The following is a 25,331-nucleotide window of genomic DNA, read 5'->3' as shown; positions in this document are numbered from 1 at the left end:
CAGCAAAGCTTGCTCAGTGGAAGATTTCAGTTAGGTTAGCTTGCTGTACCTCTGATTGTGTATGTAGCTTATTTGATTTCTTAGATACAGTGTATCTTGCAAGATTTTAACAATGAACAATGGCAGCAGCTGACATATGAAATCAATAATGGAATGAGGGCACCATTTAAGCCAAAGATTTTCCAAAATATTTCAATTCAATTTCGGCCCTTTCCTCATAGGAGAGCCCAGCCCGGGACATGCAGAGCTACAACATTAGAATATGTTTCTTGTCCGGTACAAGACACATTGCAGTTCACAGATCAAACAACAAAACAAACAAAAGAAAACAAAGTCACATCTTTGGTTTGTCTGCCACATACAATTATAATGTTAATGTAAACACATTCAATTATGATTCAATTTGAGTGCAACTCTATTAATACTAAACAAACTAAAGGCAACTTGAATCATCATAATTGCAGGTTTTTTAGTATCGCCTCAAATCTGAATGCATATTGAACTCTGGTTAATAAAGACTTTCTTCGAACTGAAAAACATGCCTGACCAAGCATCTGTGTCAAACCAGATGTGAAATATAGCTGGATACGGCGCTGCCTCTCAACCTTGTTTTCAACTTATTCCAATTTAAACCACCATCATAAATGAGAAGTTTGTAAAACAGTTGACCGGACACCTGGAACTGTAAAGAAGTGGGCCACACAACGAAGCAACGGGCTGATGTGATCGGGCGAGCGAATTTGGAGTCATGTAACAAGGCCATCTTTGAGTCAAGTATCTAGTTTTAATAATACCTCCATGGTCAAACTGCTCAGCTCCCTTCACCTCAGCAGAACATTGTTTGCTTTCTGACAGAATTCAACAGTTACAAAGACATTTTACTAGGGGAATTCAGCGAAGAGTGTAACTAAACAATGTACAGTAGTATTAAATCTAATATGGCAAGGCTCAGTTCTACAAAAATGATCGACAATATCATCACTGTGCGCTCTAAAAACTCTTTCCCCTCTGATTACTCACTCACTCCACAACCTTGTTAACAAACCACAATTTATGAGCAGTGGAGTAGGCTAAACAGCAGCGAGTATTGGACTTTTCATACATCAGGTAGCCAGTCAATATTCCAGTGGGATACACATGTTGCTCTATGTCTGCTGGTTGTGTAACTAGGCCATTATTTATTAATATGTTAGCCATAACAACTTGATTAGTTGGCAGTATCTCAGGACTGTCTATTTGCTCTCTAATGGTCAGAGTATTTGTGGATTTTTGTTGAATCTGTAGCAGAATATTGTCATAATACAAGCTGATAGCGACTAGAAACCACAGTGTCTGCAATGTTTCGAACTATGCTGCTATGCTATTGTCATAAATACACCGTGTCACCTTAGAGGTTTCAATTAAGCCAATAATCCCAATGAGATAGAGCATATACGGTATACTTTATTCACAAAATGTTATTGCTTGTCCTAAGGTCCTGGAGCTGGCTGCAGAGGACAGAGACACTGGAGAAAATGCCCAGCTGACCTTTAGTGTTGTGGCTGGAGACCAAGAACAGAAGTTCTACATGGTGAGTCACAAGCAGGAGCAGCGCGGCACCCTGAGGCTGAAGAAACGCCTGGACTATGAACGACACAGCGAGCAGAGGTTCAACCTCACACTGAAGGTATGTGGAAGCAGTTTCAAAAGCATCATTCAACCACAGTCTTGCTCTATTGAAGATTACTCTGACTCAGCTTCTGAACCTCTCTAATTCATGGAGTTTAATTTCACTTTTGTGGAAGGAACCTTTAGTGAAGGATGGTGAGGGGAGAGGCGCGGGGGGGGGGTAGAGAAATAGAGTGCGAGTCGAGACTGACAGAAGCCATATGATGAACAGTGCTGTGGTACCTGATGTTTAAAATGTTGAAAATATGAAATGGATTTTAGTAGGCATTAGGGCTGAATGATTTTTGAAAATAATCTAATTGCGATTTTTTTTCTGAAATATTGCGATTGCGATTCAATATTCGATAATTTTTTTTAAGCTCTTTGTCTTCTGTATTATTCAACAAAGACGAACAATAAATCATTTTATAGTATGAACAACACACAATTACACACTAGACAGTTAAATAAGTAAAAATATAGTATATATATATATATATATATATATATATACACACACACACACACACACACACACACACACACACAACAGTGTATTTTTTTTTACAGTGCACAGAGAGGAGCTGCCTCCAGCCCCTCCCCCTCGTGAAGTTGCGTGCTGCCCGAACGTCATTTATCAGTCTGATTGTTACCCCTCTCAGTGGCAGCTCCTCCATTCATATCTTTATAACGGAGCTAACTGCTAACCGGAGCTAACCGCTAATCAGAGCTAATCGTTGCTAACCGAGCCTTGAGTTCTGTGTGCCTGTATTCATTAACTGCATCTATGGACTCGAGCCTGAATAAAACCCTTCATTTTATTAAAATGGCTGTAAAGGTTTTAAACTACAACTCAGAGTTGTTTGAATGACAGAAATCAGCTCAAGGTACGGCGTAGCATTAGCGTGCTAAGCTGATGCTTTCTCTACGAAGTGCAGACTGATTTGCTCTCGCGAGTCATGTGACCAAATCGCAGCCTTTGCGATTAGGAAATCGCATTTTAACATATCGCGATATTATCGCAAATGCAATTAATCGTTCAGCCCTAGTAGGCATCTGAAGTTTGGGTACATTCACATACAGTATTGTCCTGGAAAGTGTTGAAAATTATTGAAACTGACGTGGAGAAAACAAAAGAATGTTTTGGGAGATTTCGTGAGTATTGATTTCAAAGTTATTTGTTTTTCTTTACTGTTCATAAGTCCATCACATCAACCTAGCAGCGCCTCCATCGAGAACTACACAGTGACACAGACACAGAATTTCTAGGTGAAGATAGCCATAAAGTCAGTCACAGAAAGTGTCATATGTCAGCTACAGACAAGAACTCTAAAGCTCCACAAGGCAACTTTTCACACTGGTGGCAGTGAGAGGTAGCTGTTGGAAAATAAGCAGCAATTCTATAGGGTGGTGTAAACATCAGCTGCAGCACACTCCTGCACACACATGTATGGCTGGTGTGATATTGCTTTACAGCCAAGGGTATAAAACAATAAAAAATATGTCATAACATAAGGGTGATCACTTCGGTTTAGGTAAGTTGTATTTCACTCTTATTTTCTTATTTTTAACTAGTTTGTGGAAAATTCCAACCGCTGACTATCCACAACATCGTTCATCTTTTTGGACAAAAATTACAGTTAATGACAGTCACAATTACTGTAGCAGGGTCTTGGAAACATTGCAGATAATAGGCCTGATACTAGTTTGCTGATAAGATGGATGTCTTTACATTGAAATCTTGCCTATACTGCACTTGCATGACATGTGAGACCATTCCTGTTTTAGGTTGAAGACCTGGACTTCTCCAGCCTTCTGCACTGTGTGGTGGAGGTGGAGGACTATAACGACCATGCTCCTGTCTTCATTCCACACCTCCTGTCTCTTGCCCCACTGCCGGAGGACATCAGCGTGGGAACCAGCATGGCACGTTTGGTGGCCAGTGACTCTGATTCAGGCCAGAACCGCGACATCACCTATAGCTTATCAGAGGCCTCGGATCCTGAAGGGCTGTTCACCATCGACCAGTCCGGTGTGCTCTCTGTGGCCCAGCCCCTGGACCGGGAGAGGATATCGCAGCATTACTTGGTTGTGTTAGCGACCGATCATGGGGTTCCACCTCTAACAGGCAGCGCCACTGTCCAGCTGCCGCTGTTGGATGTGAATGATAACGGGCCAGAGTTTGAGGTGCCATACGCCCCAGTAGTCTTTGAGAATGTGGCCGGACCACAGGTAGGTTTGACTGGGTTTGATTTCAAGTTAGCATGCAACATTCTGATATAATGTAGAGGTCTTCACGGGTTCAGGCGTTTGTGCCCACCACCAAAAAGACACAGAAATGTTACTACCGGGATCCAACCATACCATCTGTTATTTGAAAGCTGGGAACTGGAACTGTGTAAAACCGGGAAATGTTGGACCCAAACCCGGCCGGACCAGAGACACAGACCTGATTGGCACCAATTTCACAGCAATTTGCTTTTAACAATTTACTTTACAAGTTGTTAAAACTAAACTTTGTGTCTTACCTAATGTAATGTTAGTAGCCTTCTCCCCTGTGCTTGGCCATCGTCCTTGCCAAGAAAGTTGTCAAAATCCATGCAGGTTTTCTGTTATTCCTCTCTTGCTGATTAATACAGCATGGATATCTGCGCCCGAGTGGCAGTGCTTCGGCTGTAGCCTACTTCCACCCAATATAGTCCCAAGTCAATATCTGCCTAGGAAATGGGCAAATATCTGCCTGTCTTAATCTGCATTGCTATTTATACTCGTTGTGAATACGCAGACCACATGAAGTAATTAGGTTTTGTTTTTGTTGTTGTTGGTTCACTTTTACTCACGACATGCTAACCGGCAACATAGGATTCCATTCACTATGCTAAACTAAGCTAGCGGCGGCGCTGCCGTACTAAGACAATGCATGCACTGAGACAAAAATGCGTTTGCCCACCTTTATAAATATAGAGGAGACGGTGAATATAAATATAGAGGAGAGGGTGAATATTTCAACAAACGGTGGCGTATTCCTTTAAGGAAGAAGCAAACGAGAAATAGTGTTCGTTGGGACTATGGATAAAACAAAAAAACTAAGCAACCCACAACCCCTCATGCTCTCCCTTCCTGTTTAGGTAGTAAGGTTGAACCTTACGTCAACTCTTCTCCGAGCTGTGGACCGGGACTCTCCAGAGAATGGCCCGCCCTTTCACTTCAGTGTCCCCTACGACTACCACCACAGCAATGATTTCTACCTCCAGGACAACCTAAATGGCACGGCGACGCTAACAGCTCTGAGGATGTTTGACCGCGAGCGGCAGAAAGAGTTCCTCATTCCTATTATTATGAGCGACAGCGGCCATCCAGCCCAAACGGTGACCAGCACCCTGACAGTGACCATTGGGGACCAAAATGATCACGCACATATGGCGGGGGAGAAGAAGATTTTCATCAACAGTCACAGAGGTGAGAGGGTCATCTGCATCTTCAGGATGTAGTGTTCAAAAACACAGAACAAGATGAACTTAGGTTCATGTATCTAACTTGTCTTCATCTACTCTTTCAAGCACATTTTGAACTTAATGTCAAAGTATAGTTTTCTGTCTCTATAGGTGAAACTGATACTGCCAGCCAATTAATTCCTAATTGCTGTGGTGTAATTAACGCACACAGGCACACACCATTTTTATTGGTGCCTCTATCCACCCACTGACACCCATAGTGCTATTCTAAGGGTCACACAGGCAAGCCATTGCTCGATTTGACATGCAATTAATGACAGTATAAACCGTATTCTTGTTGAACCTATTGCATGTCCGGTATGAGGATATCAAACAAAACACACACAAGAGATATTGTAGATTTTCTCTCACGAAAATTTTACATAAGTTTGTCAGGATTTGATTCTATTCAAAACACGTTTTGTTGTTGAATTTGAGTCAGGTATTAGGAGTATTACATTTTGCAAACTACAAGGTATTTACATCCTTTCTCACCAAATAATAAAAGGCCTTGATACTGTTTGTCACAATACATAACTTTTGTTCATATTCTTACCGCTAAATGAACTGGAAAAATGGAAAATGCATTATCAGTTTCTTTCCATTGGAAACCTCTCACTTTTCCTTAGTTTCTGGCAAAGACAAATAACAAGCTAACATTCAACATGTCAGGGCTATGCTTTTACATTTTCAAGGGTACCTCTGAATAATTCCCACATGGTTCAGAGAATGAGGAGTGAAAGCACCAACCTTTCATTTTTTTCAATATATTTTCTTCATTGTTGATGCTGTTCGTCTGTGTATGGAATGTCAATCAATCAATTGTATTTGTCACATGAAATTGTACAAGGTATAATACTTGTGCATTTACTGTATGTACAGGCATGATTTTCAAGGCTCATGGTTATAATGATATTACATGCATAACACACTCTTAAATACATGGAGATATTGTACACATGCTGAAAAGCAACACCTATTCTTAACCCTGAAAGCTTTTCCTGAATAAATGGAAGGCCAGTGCAGAGTAATATATTTGCTCTAAAACATATATGCACAGAGTCATTTCAAACGGGTCATTTCAAAACGGTAAGCTGACGAACTGGTGTGTGTTCTGTTATCAGGCCGTATGCCAACTACTGTGCTTGGAAAGGTCTACTCTCCAGACCCTGATGACTGGGACAATAAGACGTACGCCTTTGAAGGACATGTGCCAAGGTAAAAATGTGACTGCATCAACCATTCATTAATCATAACTCTCTCTCTCTCTCTCTCTCTCTCTCTCTCTCTCTCTCTCTCTCTATATATATATATATATATATATATATATATATATATATATATATATATACAGGGCATGAAGTTAACTTTTTTGACCACCAGCCACTGTGGCAGGTGGATTTTTAAATCCACCTGCCACAGGGACTTTTTACCAGCCACTTTTTTTTTGCGTCATAAAGGTGAAAAACAGGAATTGCTGTGACTCTATGATCCTGTCCTGTCCTATTGATGGTAGCCCGCCTTGATAATCCTGCATAGGGGCCCGGTGTTGGCTCGTTATGCCACTGCATATAAGAGATGAGATGACTGACAAAATCAGGAGTAGCCTACGCGCACCACAACAATAGTTCTTAAAAATAAAAAAATAAATAAAAAGGAAACTTGTTTTGGGGAGAATAATACTTATTACTATTAATTAATTACTCTAGGCTGAGATTTTCTAGGAACTTTACCAAAAAGGCTCAGGATGCTGCAAATGTTGGTAAAATATGAAAAAGGCTGGTGGATTTAAGACACAAAATAATTTATTGGATGAATCAAATATGAACATATCTGTCATTGTCAGTGGCTTGTTAATCTTTACATTGTTAGTTAATTTCCTATCCTGGCCTGGGATACACATTCATATGGTTTGATAAAGTACTTATTGGACTTTAACTTATCATTGCACTTACAATAACGTAGCTGTCCTCAATTTAGGTCATCATATACGTCTCATCTGCGTTTTTTCCTGCATCCACCATGTGCGTTTGTGTGTGTGTCTGTGCGTGCGTGCGTGTGTTTGTGTGTCTGTGTATGTGATTGTGTGTGCGCGTCAGTCGCGGGGGAAACGGAGCAGTCCCGCTCGCTGCTGCCGACAATTTGAAACAGCAGCGCTGACTTTAGAGTATAAAATTGTTCCAGCGTACATTGATGTTAAAATGTCTACATGTTGGCAGGACGGTCTGAAATGTTTTGCACGGTCTTTCGCTGTACGTTTTGTTGGTAAATGTGAGATGTTCGAGTCACATACACGTCTCGTCTTCATATCAGAAACTAGGAAATGAATTTGACCCGTTCTCACTTCCGCTTGGTCAGTGGCTGCACGTGGGATGCTGGGATTGTGTGAGTAATGAAAATGCGATAGGGGGCCCCGGCTGTCAATCAATGTCTTCTAGTGATGCGGGCCCCTGATTGGACCAGGCCCGTAAGCAACCGCGTACCCTGCTTACCGATAGTTACGAGTCTGAATCACTCAATTCTCATTGGCTACCCGCCAATGTGGCAGGTAGATTGACAGTTTCACCCGCCAATCACAAAAGTTACCCGCATTTGGCGGGTGGGCGGGTGCCAATTTCATGCCCTGTATATATATATATATATATACTACTAACACTTCCATTTTTGAAAGCATTATAAGTTTACAGCATTTTTTTCATACCTGCCTAAAACTTTTGCACAGTACTGTGTGTATATATAAATGTATATGTATTTATATGTATGTATAATAATTATGTATGTATATATATATATATATATATATATATATATATATATACACATATACAGTTGTGTTCAGAATAATAGCAGTGTGTTTAAAAAAAGTGAGTAATGCTCAAAATCCTTAGAATAGCTTTTAATTCCATAATATCAATGCATTGGGAACACTGCACATGCAATTCCAAATCAAAACATGACCAAAATTGATCAAGTTTGTGTTATACCTTTACAGAAAGTGAAGAAAAAGGAATATTAGGCTGTTCAAAAAAATAACTATTTGCATTTTTCTTTACAAACTCAAACATTTACTGTATAAACTGAAAAATGTCTCAAGGGTTTGCTTTACTTTGAATCACTGCACTAATATTTAGTTGCATAACCATTATTTCTGAGAACTGCTTCACATCTGTGTTACATGGAGTCGACCAACTTCTGGCACCTGTGAACAGGTATTCCAGCCCAGGACCATTGAACTACATTCCACAATTCCTCTGCATTACTGGGTTTGGCCTCAGAAACAGCATTTTTGATGTCACCCCACAAGTTTTCTACGGGATAGGTCTGGGGATTGGGCTGGCCACTCCATAACATCAATCTTTGCTCACTTACTGGTGTGTTTTGGGTCATTGTCTTGTTGAAAGACCCATTTCAAAGGCATTTCCTCTTCAGCATAAGGCAACATGACCTCTTCAAGTATTTTGATGTATTGAAACTGATCCATGATCCCTGGTATGTGATAAATAGGCCCAACACCACAGTATGAGAAACATCCCCATAACATGATTTTTGCACCACCATGCTTTACTGTCTTCACAGTGTACTGTGGCTTGAATTCAGTGCATGGGGGTCATCGGACAAACTGTCTGTGGCCCCTACACCCAAAAAAAACAATTTTGTTCTCATCAGTCCACAGAATGTTGCCCCATTTCTCCTTTGGCCAGTCAATGTGTCCTTTGGCAAATTTCAACCTATTCAGTACATGTCTTTTTTTTCAGCAGTGGGACTTTGCGGGGGCTTCTAGCTGATAGCTTAGCTTCACATAGCCTTCTTCTGATCGTAACAGTACTCACAGGTAACTTTAAGTCTTCTTTGATTTTCCTGGAGCTGATCATTGGTTGAGTCTTTGCCATTTTGGCTATTCTTCGATCCATTCAAATGGTAGTTGACCGTTTTTTCCCACGTCGTTCAGGCTTTGGATGCCATTTCAAGGCATTTGAAATCATTTTGGCTGAGCAGCCTATACTTTTCTGCACTTCTTGATATGTTTTCCCCTCTCCAATCAACTTTTTAATCAAAGTCCGCTGTTCCTCAGAGCAATGTCTGGAATGACCCATTTTGCTGAGTATTTCAGTGTGAAATGCACTATAACCAGCATGCACAACATTTGCTTCCTTCCTTCCTTAAATATGGGCCATAATTGACTGTTTCTTCACAGAATCAATCACCTCACTAACTGAACACAACACTGCTATTATTTTGAACATGCCCCTTTCAATTACAGATTCAATTACACAGAATGAGCGGCATGCATGTCATGACTGTTGGGTCTGTTGGTTTTCTATGACTCTACCACACTTACTAGTAAATTATTTGCCATGTAGAAATATCACTTCTACCAAAAAAAATGTATTTATGAGGTTAGTGATGTTGGACTGCTATTATTTTGAACACAACTGTATATACATATACTGTAAATAGGTAATAATGTGACTCTTCATCAACCATTCATGAGTCACAAGTCTATTTAGGCTGTCTATTGACTAAAACATAATCAAATGAATTACATGCTTTGTTATTAATTAAATTAATTACATTGATATATGCCATGAGAAGGCTCTGTCCATACCACAGTGGCCCCAGTTTGAGTCCGACCCGCAGCCCTTTGCTGCATGTCGACCCCCCTCTCTCTCCCCTTTCCTGTCTGTAAGCTATCTAAAAATAATCTTAAAAGAATATATGTCAAGTTACCTGAGTCAATGAATAGACATTATTAGGGCTGGACCTGAATATTTGACTCCATTTCAGCTCAGTGTGAGACTCTTTATACAGTAGCTGTGATTTTCCGGTCACCTTTCTTTCCTCTACTTTGGTCTCTCCTGACCCACACACAACTCGGCAGCCCGCTAACTTGTTGCTCTGGCAACCAAGATTAGCTGCTCCGTTTCAACAACGTTGTTGCTAGTCTGAAATTCATTCTGTTGGTATTACGCTTTGAGCATATAATGTAATGTAAACACTGAAACACTGCAGCACTATCGCGCCCATCTCAGCCGAGAACGGAGAAATGTCAAGTTATAACCGCCTGGTGTCGTTTTATGGCGATTTAATGAAGGTAAACAGAGTGCACGGCTGTACGTAACACCACTGCGCTCTGGTGCAGCACTGGCTGCTGAGTCCTTCCTGAGTCGTGCTGCTTCATTCACTGGGCCAAGCAAAGTTTTGCCATCTGCTTCCATCATGTTTACAAAGCTACTGTGTGTGGACGGTTGTATCTTCAGTGACTTACGAGTGCGTCTAATGCATCACATACATTCTGTTATGTTAGAGCTTGAATATACAGTATTTCAGCCGAACCAACAACTGCAAGGTGTACTTATTTTATTGAGATAGAAGTTGTTTTTGCTCATTTTCCACACAGATTCACCCAGTACAGTAGGTGGGTATGAGAACAGAAAACACAGTGATAAAAGTCAATAAATCACCCTTATGTTTATTGTGTTTGCGCTCACGAAGTCTTGTGCTTAAGATTGTCTGGAAGCCATCATTACCATCTCATGTTGGCCACATGTTTTTGCTGGCCTGGAATCGTTGTTGCTTGCTGATAGATGATGGAGCTGTACTACTTGGGATGATCTGCACTGATAGGGATCACTGTGTTACACACTGCTTTCACACCCTGAGCCATGTTGCACTCCTAGCTTATCTTGCAGCACACATCAGATGTTTTGTTGCTATGACTGATTTAGACATTTAAATAATGCAAAGCAACTACACCCCTGAGTGATATATCTCTCAGGAAGAGGGAGGCCAGATTTTTTTTGCACTACGATCAATTCTGTAGACTCATGTACTAAAGAACTCCCTCAAACTTTGCAGAATTCAAACTGCTGTGTTTTACTGCTATTTGCTCGCCTTTTTTGCTGGCTTCCAATAACTTCTTTACATTGTCACAGATCCATCACAGTGTATACTTTATTTTTTTATTTTTATAGGCCTAATTTGTTGTTGGCAGTGTGGTCAGCAATGAACTACCAAGCTGTGCCCCTGATGTATTGATTAAGCTACAACTTCCTCATTAAATCAGCCTAATGATTCTGTAATGTCTAATTCAATTATTTTCCATCTTTTACCGCCCTTTTCCTCCATTACCCCACCATCCCATCCAATCTTCCTCCTCAGGTTGATTCCTAATTTTTCATCTTTCCTTGTTTTTACTTTTGCTAATTAGTCCTGCTTTAGCATGTGGAGGCCCTGGCCTGTTTCTGATAATGCCCCCTGGTCCTTATTTATATATTTTATACTGTCCAACCAGTAAAACATGTCCTGTTCTGTAGACATGGTCCTTATTTATATATTTTATACTGTCACAGTAAAACAGTCTGTCTGTAGACATGTCCTATTTATCTTAGGTGTACCAGTCAATGACGCGTTGAAATAAATCTTGTGTTGTAAGAAAACTTGTTTAATTTGTTATGAATCTATTTTGATACATTTTCCCGTAGCTTTTGTAATTTTACTTATGTTTAAAGATATCAAAATTAATATTGATATCACTTGTATTCATAATCGATATCGCAATATCACATTTTGTCAATATCATGCAACCCTATCAAATACCACATACAGTGACATTACATCACCCTACGACAACTTAGTCTTCATCTTCCAAACTGAGCTAAACTCAAAACTTTTCTCTCTTCTCTATCAAAGTCAAAGTCCAGTCTATATAGAGGACTCTGTGTACTACGAGGCATTCACATTTCATGAGAGCTCTCATCTCTTGGTGTTTCAGACCTAAGTTGAGTTCAGAGCAAATTGTTTTATCAATGCTGTACTGGCTTTTCACAAAACGTAGCTGATCATAGTTCATTCTGGTCTGCTTTTTTCATTTCAGTGCATGAAATCAAACATTGTACACACTCTTGAGCTAGTCAATGTTTGGTGTTTTGGATCAATGGGCTGCATTGTAGTTGTATCGACTGTGTTTAGCTAAACAAACCGCACAGAAAGGAAATTAGTATGTTGATGTAGCACATCAATGAATCTTGTAGGATAGTTTAACTGCAAGTGTCCTGCTTTGACTTGAATAGAAGTGGCCAATAATGGAAGTAGCTGACATAAATGGTAATAAAATCAGGCTTCAGCTAATTGGAAAGTACCAAGTGGGAAAGTATTGGTAGTTTTAGCAGAGATGTGAAATTGTCTTTCAGTGAAACCTGAAATTAAGTGCTAGACCTAAAACATAATCTACCCTCCACAGCATATGCTGTAAAATGACTTAATGTGGCCCTTGTCTCTACAAGTGGTTTATTATTCGATTTGCCAAGGTTCAGCCTTGGATTTCCTCTATAATTAAACCTGAATGAGCTTATTTACTGTACAAGGTGAGCAAGGAGACAAGGACCAAGTGAAATTGATTCCTCACATTCCTTTGTGCCTATTAGTCAGTCTCATTTTCCCCGTGCCGTCCTCTCCCTAATGCATCGTCTTTGCTTACTTTCTATTTTTGTCCCAGAAGGGCAATTAGTTTACAGCAAAAAAAAAACAAACAAAAAAAAAAACAGAGTAAACACTAAAACACAGAATAAAACACTGAGCTGATGGGGATGAAAGAGTATTTGAATCGGTCTGTCTTTATCTTGGACAGTTGGAACAGGTCCTGCAGGAAATCGGACCGGGGAAGGGTGATGAGCCTTTTATATCACGTCAAATTTTTTTTTTGATGTAATCATGTTAGATACATGATTATGTATAAAATACTGCACATCATACCTTCTGTCCTGAAGAAAAACCTGAATGCAAGTCCACAATTAACATTTAGCCTTACCTTGCAACCTGTTTGCCAAGACTTTCTGTTGTATGCCAATTTTTTGTAAATGTTAGCACTGCTTCTGATTTGTGTTCACAAAGTGGGTGGTGGCCAGCAGGCAACAAGTTTGGAAGCAGAAAATGATGACACTGTTTGTAGCAATTGTATTTCCCCGACAAGAACATTAATGTTGAAAAATTCTGAAAAATCACAGATTGCCTTCAATGACAATGTTCCAAGCTGATCCAGTTCTGTACAACTGTGAGTGGACTGAGCATTCCTCTCTGTTTTATGTTCAGTGACATTTTTTTCAAAAACTCTTGTCTTTCTACAATTAAAATAGTTTTGGCAAATTAACTTTTATCTTTGGTTATGGCTGGGGTTAATAAAAATGTTAATTACAGGTCTGTAACATGGCGTGAACTCCAATCTCCTGCATGAAAGTCCAACTCCCTACATGACAATCCACCACCCTGACTTTTCACCTCACTACTTTAAAGTGCTCATATTATGCTTTTTGGCTTTTTCCCTTTAGTTTATTGTGTTATATATCTTTTTGTGCACGTTATAGGTTTACAAAGTGAAAAAGCCCAAAGTCCACCCCAAAGGGACTTACCATCTCCAACAGAAAACACTGTTCACAAACTGCTCCAAACAGCTCTACTGTAGTCCAGCCTTTACTTCAGAGACAAACATGGTCACTTTGTAACACACGTTATAATGCTCACCTAGCTGCTAGCGTGGCACGTCCTCATACTCTGCTTCTGACTGGCTAGTAGTGCTGACCTAGCTACTGAGCATGTGCGACTCCCAACAAAGATGGAACAGAAGTGAGATGTCTCACTCTGTAGCTAAAACAGAGAGCTCAACACATAGGGTGAAAAGAGGAGCTGCAGCAATGTGCAGTACAACAAAAAAAAATAGTGTTTTAAAACATTTTTTAACCACATAATCCTATTCTGGTACAACCTCTCAATACAATTATGAACCTGAAAATGAGCATAATATGAGCACTTTAAGGGCACACCACTACTTCCTCTGTTGGCACTGAACGGTGGTGTTGGATGTAAATCTTGAGTTGCAGAAACGTCCGATATCGACGCAATTATTAGTGATACTGGGCTGGTATTTAAAGATGATTGTATTGTAATCATAGTTCTATGAAAACGGGCAAGCAGGGCAATGGGATTTACCTCTCACCCCAGCAGGTGCACATACTAGAAATTTGCTCAATACACACTGCCAAGGATGAGCCCAACAATTTGAGCCCTATAAAAATGGTCCATGTCCATTATCATATTTCAAGAAGGCTGCATGTCCTGCTGTGACACCGACAGTCGACACCCATGGCAGAGCTTATGGGTAATATGAGTCACTACCTGTGAGGAACAAGCCTTAACATATTGTATAATGTTGTAGCCCAGTTGACTCTGGCCCTATAGACAATAAGAATGCAGCCATGCTGAGCATTTATTTCCACTTAGCCAGTTACATGCCGACCTTTGATGGGCAAATAACTGAAATTACTGGTCTCCGCAGACTCTGTGATCTCCTAATGACTAGTCATTACCACGCCAGCGGTCAGTCCTACAAGTCTGACCCACTCAGGCTCCCAGCCCTTAGAAAATAACTCAGACTGGGCCATGCAGCAGTCACACTGTTCGCATGTGGAGAAATTGCAAGTTGGAAACACCAGGATGTCTTGGACACTGGTAATTCATTAGAACAGAGGCATTACAGTTTTGTCATCTGAAATGTAAAAAAAAAAAAAATTCAATCTGGTGTGGGTGTCTGTATGTTTGTTTCTTTCCTTCAGTTACTTTATTCTGAACAAGCGAACAGGCTTCCTGATCATCAAGGAGAACGCCCCACCCGACATCTATCACTTCCAGGTCCGTGTGTCCGATGGAGTTTGGCCAGATGCCGTCTCTACTGGCACCGTGCACGTGAGGGAGCTGCGAGACGAGGCCATCTACAACTCAGGGTCTCTCCGCCTGGCAGGTGAGATAGACTCTACAGAGACACACACACACACACACACTCCACATGTCCTCCTTGACTTTTGACTCCTTCCCAGTTGATGCTGTGTACGGTTTTGGTCCGGTGGTCACAGACAGCTGCTGATGTTCATTCAGCCCCTTGTGCAGGTCCCTACAGCTGTTGAGTGTGATGTTACACAATGCTCCAGTTTGTAGATGACATCAGTTGCACAACCCCATAAATAAATAAAAAAGTCTGTGTTTCGTTCAGCACATTTGCACGGGATAAGCGAAAGCCCTGTTTGCACGGGATTATTATTACCTGGTGACCTCTGGTCATTTGTAATAATTATGGATGTTGTTTGTGATCTTAATCCTTTGCCAATCTGCCATGTCTGTAAAAAAAAATTTAAGAATTATCTCGCAAAAGACCACTGAACTATTTCACTGAACAACAAAGTCCTGTGGTAATATTAGTCCTGTGCGAATCGGCATGGCTGTGATTCTAAATCATATAAGGTCCCCAGATGATACTAATCCCATACGAGATGCCGATTTGCATGGGACTAATATTATTACACGTGTTTAGCGAAGTATGGTAGATAATTTGTGGTGTTTTTTTACTTGACAAAGTACAGAGATGGCAGATTCGCATGGGATTAAGATCCAAAATTATTACAAATTACTAAAGGTGCCTAGGTAACAATAGTGTGTGCAAATAGGGCTTTTGTTGTACTTGAGGTAGCTGAGTTGTTACAACTTGAAATGAGAAAACTCTGCTGAGGAAGACCTTGAGATGTGGTTGAACGCTCCAGAAAAAGCTAGTCAGTGAACCTTGAGTTAAGCTATTTGGCCAAATAATTGTTTGACAAAAAAATATCTTTTTGACAGTATTCTAATATATTTATAACATACAGCACAACAGGTTGTCAGGGACAGACCAATAACGTGTTTTCATCACTGTCTCTGGTTTTAATACATTGCACCAATTCTTCATCAGTGTTCTGTAAAAAATAAATAAATACTTCTTGTCTTGAGTGGATTCAATAAAGAACAGATGTATATGCAGTGATATATATATATATATATATATATATATATATATATATGTATCACTTAAGTTCTGACATTCATGCCAAAGTGCTTGGCCCCTTTATGCTATTACAGCAACAGGTAGGACCTATAGCAATACCAATTTGTGATTTGCTGATAAAAGTCGATGTTGCCTAAAAAACTTGCTCGTCTTTGTACTGCTGACAAGGCAGTGTCGAAGAATTTGCTCATTATTTGCGTACTTGTCTCCAGTCATGGAAAATTAATGAGCGCTGATTACTGTTTGCTCTAGTTGTTTGCAGTGTTTCGCAGGACTGTCACACTCTCAGTTAAATATGTTTCCTTAGCACAAGATTACACCCATTATTAATCCCTCACCCCTGACTCGGGGGGGATCTCGGTTGTCGTAGGTGCACGCACAGAAAAGCCTGTTTTCATTATTTATGCTGGGAAAATAATTAGTAGAGAGTTTTTTTGCTCTGCCAGCACATTCTCCTCACATGCTGAGCAGCATCCATCATTACCTGATGTACAGCACATCGGCTGTCTGCTGCTCAGAATTAAATTCGCTTTAGAGAAATGGGACATGGCTGAAGGATTTTTATGATTTCAGTGATATTGAAATAGAAGCAGAGGGGGGAGGCCAGAGGGTGCACTCCAAAGATGGGGGGAGAGTGGAGTGGGAGAGAGTGGGAAAGGAAGGGATGGAAGGGAGAGTCGAGCCTCATATAAGTAGATAAAAGGATTTGCCCATCATTCTGAAAACGGGGCTGATGTAAATTAACGTGCGCCAAACCCAGGGACGGTATGGTGGCGCCCACATTTCAATGTCCCTGTATTGTACGGGAATTGAAATCAAATGAAAAGTAACCGCTCCCAATTTTGTTATTTTGTTTTTGTGAATGAAACTATTTTTCGTCCATTTATTTGGGACTAATCAGGTGAGGTTTGTTAGTGGTGGTAGTGGGTGGTTACTTCATTGATGGGTTTTAAATAGCAACACTGTCATCAAAGGGCTGTTAGCTGCACAGTGTGTTGATTTAATATGCCCTGGTTGTAACAGGAGGAACCTAAATTGAGAGCTACAGTGGAGAGCCCATGTGTCAGCCACTGCTGTAAATACGGTGTCAAAATCACTTTTAACCTGCAGTTTAGTGTCGAACAGACTCACTAAAAATGTAGCTTTGAGGTTTCAAAGCAAAATGCAATATCAAGGATTAATGACTTTCATCATGAGGTGTAGGCAAGCTACCAAAACAGTGGTGTGTGTGTGTGTGTGTGTGTGTGTGTGTGTGTGTGTGTGCGCGTGTGCATGCATGCATGCACGTAGGATATGTAACAGAAGCCATTTCCAGGATTTTATTTTTCTATGTGGAGTAAACAGTCTCATTGATTCTCAGTCGCGGGGATTATGAAAATATTCTACTTATAGCATTACTTACACCGTCCTTGACATTCTAAATCCCATTTCAAGAACAAATGTGAAATGCAATGAGGACGCACAAAGAAAGCACTAGTTAAGTCTGCCTTGCTGAGATTAATTCTCTCTCTCACTCTCCCTCCCTCTCTCGCTCTCTCTCTCAACATTGATGGAAAGGTAAAGAATGTGGTAAACAAGTCCTTGAAATGTCCACATAACACTCTCTTACAGGGAAATGCATAGTGCTCAGAGGTAACCAAAGCACAATCATAAGCATATGATGAGTGCGTACACTCCATACAGCAGGCTGACGTGGTGCGTGTGTCACATGATGAAGGGAGAAGGACTGCGTTTATGCAGAAACGGTTCCTGCCAAGAGAGTGTCTTTTCACATGGCTCTTCCCTGTGAGCTGCATGCATTGTGGGATCCAGCCCAGTCGCATGTCAGTTCGTGAAATGTTTACGTTATTGAACCTATTGATTTGTGAACAGGACACAATTATGACGTTTTTTTCGTGTGGTGATTACGAATTTTAATTTAATGTATTTAAATGGGAAGCCTGTTTCGTAATCGCAGCACGACAACGGTAGGGAGTAGTATGAAAAGCAGAAAATCTGCGTAGGGAGGTTGGTCGGGGTGGTGGATGGCTCAAACAATACAGGACTTTCACCCCGGAGACCGGGGATCACGTCCGGCGTGTTGCAGTTCCTTTCAGTGTTATTCTCTTCCTAACCACAACCGTCCCGTTGTTGCGGCGTTTCATGTCCCCATTGTTGCGTGCCACAAAGACCGCGGATCGTGTCCCTGCGCCTGGGGGATAGTATCCCCATGTGGCAGTCCGTCCCGTTGTCACCGGTGTGTGGCGTTTAATTTCCCCGTTGTTGCCGCGTGTGGTGTTGAATTTCCCCGTTGTGGCGTCCCCCAGAGCAGCCCAGTGTCATGGCAGTTTGTGAAATGGTAACGTTTGAAAATCGTGACCTGTACACGAAATAAACGAGAAAATCGTGACCTGTACACAAATTAATAAATCAAAATATCGTGACTATTTACGAACTGGCGTGAGACCGGGTTGCGGGATTAATACACAGAAACTGGGAAAATATCTGAGTTTGCTACTGCAGGGGTTATTTGTGAGATACTTCCTTCACCTCCCTTACTGATCTGACACTTTAGTTATCATTACTCATATCACCCCAGTTTATGAGCCTGGTAGAGTGCGGATCGGGCCGCATTTTTCTGTCCGAGCCCGGCCCGCGTCCGACAGAGCAGTAACCGAACCCGGCCATTAAGATATTTATGTCCGAGCCCGACCTGAGCCCGACACAGTTAAAATCTCGTTTTTTTCCTCATACTAATGATACATAGGTTTGTTTGTGTGGAAAGCCTGCTTTTATTAAGCAACTGTAGGAAGGCATCACAACAGATGAGTGCATCAGCGCACACGGGGCAACAAGCGCATGTTAACACAGGCGCGCACCTACATAATAAGCTTTTTTAAATTTAAAATGTTCAATGCCTTATTGCGCTGATGTGACGGAGCCTGACCCAAACATCATTTCTAAATAGCTCCCGAACCCGGCCCGGCCTGTCGGGTACCGTCGTGTCCCGACGGGCTCGGTTCAGGTATCCATCCTCTAGAGCCTGGTGTGTTCCATTAAAAGAGCAGCTAAAATGTAATGAAAGTATGTAAAAGTCAAGAAATGCCACAAAACCACATTGCCTTGTTTTACTGTTCCCTTTTCTGTGGATGCGGAAAGATGTTAAGATCTCGTATTGCACACCAACATGCCTACAAATGTGTCCCATCTATTTTCAGAATTGAATAATGGCTGCATCCAGTGGTTATTTTCATTACTAATCAGTACGACTCAGCCTGTCATCAGGCTTGAAAAACATGCATTTATAACAGAAAGCCTGTGTTACAAATTGGACAAATTTGGACAATTTCTTTGTTTAAGTTCCCCAGTTATTATAATTATTGAAGTTATTGAATCGCTGGCGTTCCCTTTAACTTTAATTTTAAAAAGAATGATTCCTGTGATGGTGAGCGGGGGAAACAGGACCCAAACGTAGGGAGAGGCAGGCAGGCAGGAGATGGTTTGAGCTTAAGAATTTATTTAAAAACCACAAACAACCAAGGGAGTCCTGGGAATAACGGCAGGCAAAAAAACAATTCCAAAAAATGAAGACAAAAGGCATCCAAAAAGCAAGGGAGTAAAAAAACAAAAACAGAGAAGAGCTGACACAAACTAACCAGACAAGAACATGAACACACGTAGGCTGGCAGGGCACGGACACAAACGGACGCACAACGGACACAAAACAATCTGACCAGAGACAAGGGAAACACAGCAGGTGAGACACATTAGGAGAGACAGGGTAAAAACACAGGAAGTAAGACAAGACAGAAAACCAGACTATCAAAGTAAAACAGGAAACAGAAATACACAATACACAGAACACAGTCAAAACAGGGTAAACAGAAACCCACACAATGAACAGGGAAATAAGTAAACAGAAATATACACAACAGAAATATACAAAACAGGATACATACAGAAATCTACCAACAAGACAACAGAAATGGAACAAAATACAAGGGAAAACACCGAAACCATAACAGATTCCATAAAATGTCAGCAGACAACACCCATTGCAATTTCCCAGAGCAAAAGGTGACATCCTTGAATTGCTTGCTTTGTCTGACCAACAGTCCAGACCTCAAAGAATTTCAATTTGCTCTGCTGTCAAACTGACAGCAGTCTTTATGGTCAATTAAAACTCCCTGGATCGTTCGGTGTGTTGGCTTGAGAGAGATTAACCCAAAGTCAACCGTCTCGTCTGACTCTGGGCAAACAAGTGTGTTTCCCTACTGTCCCCCTGAGCTGTTCCTTTATCACTGTGCGGTCTTGAAAAGAAAATGGTTTAACAGCCACGGCATCGCGGGTGAAATATTTGTCGGTTCACGAATCACATGAGAAACCAAAACAATCTTGAATTATTGTGTTTGTTTTAGAGAAAACAATCTACATTCAATACAGTTAGGGAGGAGAGATGTTTGCTTCAGCTGAGTGCCATCTGCGTAGTGCTGCACACAATTATGCAAATTACCGATGTATTCTTACTGGCCTCATTAGCTACCCGTGTGTCTTTATGATTATGTGATACAAAGTTGAGAAAAGCTGGCAACAGGAACTTCTCACACATCTCACACATCTCACAGTGGCGAAGATGATTAAAGCCCTACTTTTTTGCATTGCTACTTTGTTTTGTCTTTCAATATTTTTATTTTAGAATAAATAATTGCTATCATAGTTTTTTCTCTACCTTAACTACTTAACTATAAATAATCAACCAGTCACTCTTCCTTAAGTAGCAGTTTGCTTGCAGTGACTTCAGACACAGTATTTTAATATCTGCTTGTCGTTTGTGCAAGCATATGTTGCTCCTTTCAAAAATGTTTCAAGTTAGTTTTCAAGACTTCAAAATCCTCAAAACCTCAATTTACAATTGATTGACATGGTCTAAAGAACTTTAAAAGAAAATGCCACTGTTTTTCTGTAATGCAAAGACTTTAGTCAGGAAGAATCGCAACAAACTGCACAAAGACTGTGATAGTGTTTGTCCTTTCCCACCTTTTGTCTCAGTCTTTCTGACAACAGTATACAACTACATATTTATCCCTTTTTTGCACCTATTTGTGTGAAATCACAAGCCTACAGGCAGGAGTGTGTCTGTGTACCACCGCCTCGACTCCACTGAAGCCTCTGGGAAGGAGAAAGCTGTATTGAAAAGTGAGGTTGGATCAAAGCCAGGTGCAAAGGCTGCCACTCTGTGTTAGGAGTTACTACCCTCTCCCTCCAGCCCCTATCCCCCCTGACTGTCTCTCTGTCTGCCTGTGTGCTTGTTTCTCCTGCTGGACTGACTGATTGGAGTTGACATTAGCCTGGATCCCTCACGCTATATCTGCTGAGCCCATTCTGAGCCCCCTGTCTTGTCTCTTAATGCCTAGGCTCTGTCTCCCTCTACACACTCACAAAACTAATCACCCTGCCCAACCATTTTTATATCTGTGTGTGTGTGTGTGTGTGTGTGTGTGTGTGTGTGAGTGAGTGTGAGTGAGTGAGAGAGAACCAGTTTGAGTCTCAGAATGTTCATTATGTAGACATTTTTATGACGTAGGGCAGTTTCCGGTAGTCCATGGAATCAGTTCTCAAGTTTAAGGAAAGGCTCACATTTGGTCTTAAAACAACAGTCGCTGACTGTAGCCATGTTTCCATCCACATACTTTTATGCAAATTAAGTAATATTGGATGAAAAATGCCTTATGGACACAGTAAAATTGACAGAAAGTTTGTACGTTCGATCTCATTGAATTTTCTCTTAATAGGTAAACGGCTTATGCGATAAACGCTGGAAACGTCATTTGCCGAATATATAATGAATTAAGACTATGTTTTAGGTCATTTTATGGTTGCAACCCGCCATAAAAATCAAAGAAGATGAAGTTTTTGGTTATTTCCTCCACGCATTTCCGCTTTCTTTGCAGACATGGCGACAGATACAGTATAAGTGGACGAACAGCTATATGACTGTTTGGAGCACTGTTGTTCCCAAACCACAGGCTGCTGCAGTTGTCGTCTGGCATTTACTTGCATCTTCATCATCATAGCGATGTTTTGATAGCGTTGTTGTTGTCTTATTATAGCTTGAGATGTCGCTATCAGCTGGCACATAAGCACTATTACAACTCGTGCAATATTAATCATTTGTAGGTAGTCACCGAATATTATCATACAGAACGTTTTAACTGTACTGTACTGTGAGCAACGCCTGACGACGCTCATTGAGCTCAGGCTCGTACACAGGAGGGGTAGAGTATGCTCAGTGGGGAAAGGAGGCATTTCATTGGTTGTTTCCAAGCGGACCGCGTGGATGTATTCACAGGATTACAGCAGCCACAGATGACGGATCTTTTTCGCTCCTTTTTCAGAGCCCATAAGTTATTTATTGCTGTTGGGGTGTAAAGGAAATAGTTACCAACCCTGCATTTAAGAAAGGACCTCATTTGCATTAAGGGAATTCTCCACGGACCTAAAACTGGAACTCGAGGCCAACACCTACCTGCACTTTTAAGACCCAACATGGCTGAATTTGAGACCCAAAATTCCCTCCTTAAAACCTAAAGGGTCCATGATTGATTCTTGTGTTTATTAGATTAGAAATGAAACCAAAAATTATTAACCCTCACGGTCACAGTTAGGTGTTGAAATCCACTTTCCAATCACTACCTTCACCTGCACACACACACACACACACACACACACACACACACACACACACACACACACACACAGAAAAGCAGACATACTGTGCAGACAAAATCCCCAACCAAACAAAAGATTTTGTCGGATAAAGTGAGCCATATTCAATAATTTATCATCAAATCTCCAGTCTTGAGTGTTGTGGAGTATTTTTTTAGTTTAGCACTTGGGCCCAGTTTAAAAAAAATAATTGGATTTATCCTTGAGCAAGGGTGGAAATAATGAGGCCGCTTCTATACATTCTACAACTCCGATCGTGTGTGTGTGTGTGTGTGTGTGTGTGTGTGTGTGTGTGTGTGTTTCTCAGACATCACAGCAAAGGAGTTCATTGAACTGAGAGGGAAGCAGCGGAGCCGCTACGAGCTGCTGGTGGACTTCCTGTCTGAGATGCTCTCCGTTCCATCTGATGACGTCAACATCTTTAGCCTCATGGATGTGAAGGAGCGAATGCTGGATGTCCGCTTTGCTGTGCACGGTGGAGCCGCCTTCCTCCAGCCTGAGAAAATTCATGGCTATCTGGCCGCCCACAAACAAAAGGTAGGTCATTGTCTTTGTTCTTTAGCCTTTTATCTATATCGATACTTAAAGTGGACACAATGCATGTCTTACAATCTGGTTGTTTTGTTGGCTGATCTGACTGACTTAATTGATTGACAAGATGATCTACATAACATAATCCAACCAAATGCACACCACTGGAAACTTCAAGCCACAGAGAAATCCCACATGGGACTCTTGTTGGTTTGCAGGCAGCAGTTTTGCCTCTGGCAATGTTTTGGCTGAAGCCTGAGGTAAAATTCCAACAAATCAAATATGTCAGTCAAAATGTGCTACATTGTCTCTGTTTGCTGGATGCAGGACTGAAATTCTACAAACAGCATAGTACACAAACCCAACTACATCACTATTAAAATAAGAGCAATGTCAAATAGTTTGGATTCATCCTGGACAAGAAACTGATTTTAGAACAACACACTTCTGACATCCATAAATACTGTGAAAAAACAATCCGTAACCTCCAAGCCTTTTCTCATGCTCCCCACCTTGGGTTATTTTTCAAGCTTTTTTAACTGATTTCACTGTGTATGCAGGGTTTTCCCTATCTATCTAACACAAAGGTTGGCAGTCTTTTGTATTATTGGCTGCCGCCTTGGTTGAAAATGGTAACAACGCAAAGGCTTTTTTTATGCCTTTTATCGGCAACTGCTTTGACGTGCGTATAGCTACGCACGGCAGTCGAGTGTGAAGGCAACGGGGAGGGGGGACGACGACACATAAGCGACTGTGATAATGAATTGCAGTTATACGTGAGGCAAATAAATATGTTTGAAATGAAAGTGAGGTTTAGCTAAAATTACAAAAGTAAACAGGTGTTTAATGGTGTTTATTGAAAAATCTAAGAGTGTCTGGGGAACTGGCTGATGGTAGGCGGAGGCATTTGAGGGCTGGCTGGCTGGCTGGCTGGCTGGCGTAGCGTAGCGTAGCGTAGCAGGAGGTGATGGTGGGCCGACCAGAAGAATCACTTAGGCTGAGAGCAGGGGAACACTGGAGCACTGGTTGGACTGCTCGGCACGCCGGAAACTGCGTACAGGAAAAAACTCTAATTAGACCAGAAATCCAAAAACACATGAACAAAAATACTACAACACTTGTAGTCTCACGCACACTAGGAAAACTCAGGTTAGTTACTATAAAACACAAGCGCAAAGAGCCACTGAACTATGCCGGCTGCATCTGGCAAAGGAGTGGCGTCCTGACCAGGCTGTTATGGGTGGAGTGATTACAAGATGAATGCCAGGTGCGCCTTGTTACAGAGACCCAGCTCAGGCAGCCACGGCCTCTGCTGCACACACACTGCCAGGGAGAGCAACAGAAAAACCCACCAAACACAAAATCCCAAGACATCAAAAACAAACACTACCATGACAATAGGAGGATACCGAACCCCAGTAGCCAGAAATTCCAGTTTCATTTGTTTATCCAATCCAAAATGTAATAAAGCTTTGATGGGGGGGGGGGTACTGCAGCAGCAAAAGGCATATCTATCTCTATTAGTATCGAACATTTTCAAACAATAACCAACCCTAGAAATAAACACAGTTGTTTGCCACTCATGTCTGAAATAATGCAATAGGTTGGCATTTCATTTCCAGAATTAAAATGAAGATAATGGCTGAAGATAAAAGGCAGAGAACAGAGGAGGACACAGAGATGTGACAGACTATTTAGGCTATTTTAACGTTTTTAGACTAGGACAGTTTAATACACTGTCAATGTCTCCTCTGGTCCAACACTTTCTTAATAAGCCAGCCAGATGAGACAGTTCAGCAGGAAAATAAATGTCAATCTGAGACTCAAACCAGAAAAGAGTGAGTTATATACGAGTTACTGAAATAGTGAGGAAAAAGCCTGCCTAATAAATAAAAATTAACTCCAAATTCCAGTTTTTGTTCTTTTTTATACTGAACAGTCAGCACAGGAAAAGTGGCTTTGACCCAGCATGGTCCAAAAGCCATAGCTGGCTTATGAACACGCCTAATGGGATGTTGTATGTACTCAGAAAGCACGCCAAGTTCTTTTCATAAAGCAGCCACTCTAAAGGTGCACGCAGAAACTGTGTACAC

At 41.2% G+C, this 25,331-nt stretch overlaps 2 protein-coding genes across 4 annotated transcripts in view; one reads left to right on the top strand and one right to left on the bottom strand.

The window, feature by feature from the left end:
- The window catches only part of dpy19l3 (dpy-19 like C-mannosyltransferase 3), a 616,246-nt gene that overhangs the window by 380,061 nt on the left and 210,854 nt on the right, over positions 1 to 25,331 (bottom strand). The window lies entirely within an intron of this gene.
- si:ch211-186j3.6 (neural-cadherin) overlaps positions 1 to 25,331 on the top strand; it is a 369,843-nt gene that overhangs the window by 213,148 nt on the left and 131,364 nt on the right. For both annotated transcript variants that reach the window (XM_031290668.2, XM_035999800.1), the window contains exons 20-25: positions 1,475 to 1,666; positions 3,436 to 3,879; positions 4,776 to 5,106; positions 6,266 to 6,359; positions 14,747 to 14,931; positions 23,015 to 23,244. In XM_031290668.2, the coding sequence (XP_031146528.2) occupies positions 1,475 to 1,666; positions 3,436 to 3,879; positions 4,776 to 5,106; positions 6,266 to 6,359; positions 14,747 to 14,931; positions 23,015 to 23,244 (1,476 nt within the window). The remainder of the gene's footprint in view (positions 1 to 1,474; positions 1,667 to 3,435; positions 3,880 to 4,775; positions 5,107 to 6,265; positions 6,360 to 14,746; positions 14,932 to 23,014; positions 23,245 to 25,331) is intronic.

The sequence above is a fragment of the Sander lucioperca genome, chromosome 3 (genome assembly GCF_008315115.2).
Source record: "Sander lucioperca isolate FBNREF2018 chromosome 3, SLUC_FBN_1.2, whole genome shotgun sequence".
Lineage (NCBI taxonomy): Eukaryota > Metazoa > Chordata > Actinopteri > Perciformes > Percidae > Sander > Sander lucioperca.
Note: the sequence above shows the minus strand (reverse complement) of the source record. Positions and strands in the feature narration are given on the sequence as shown.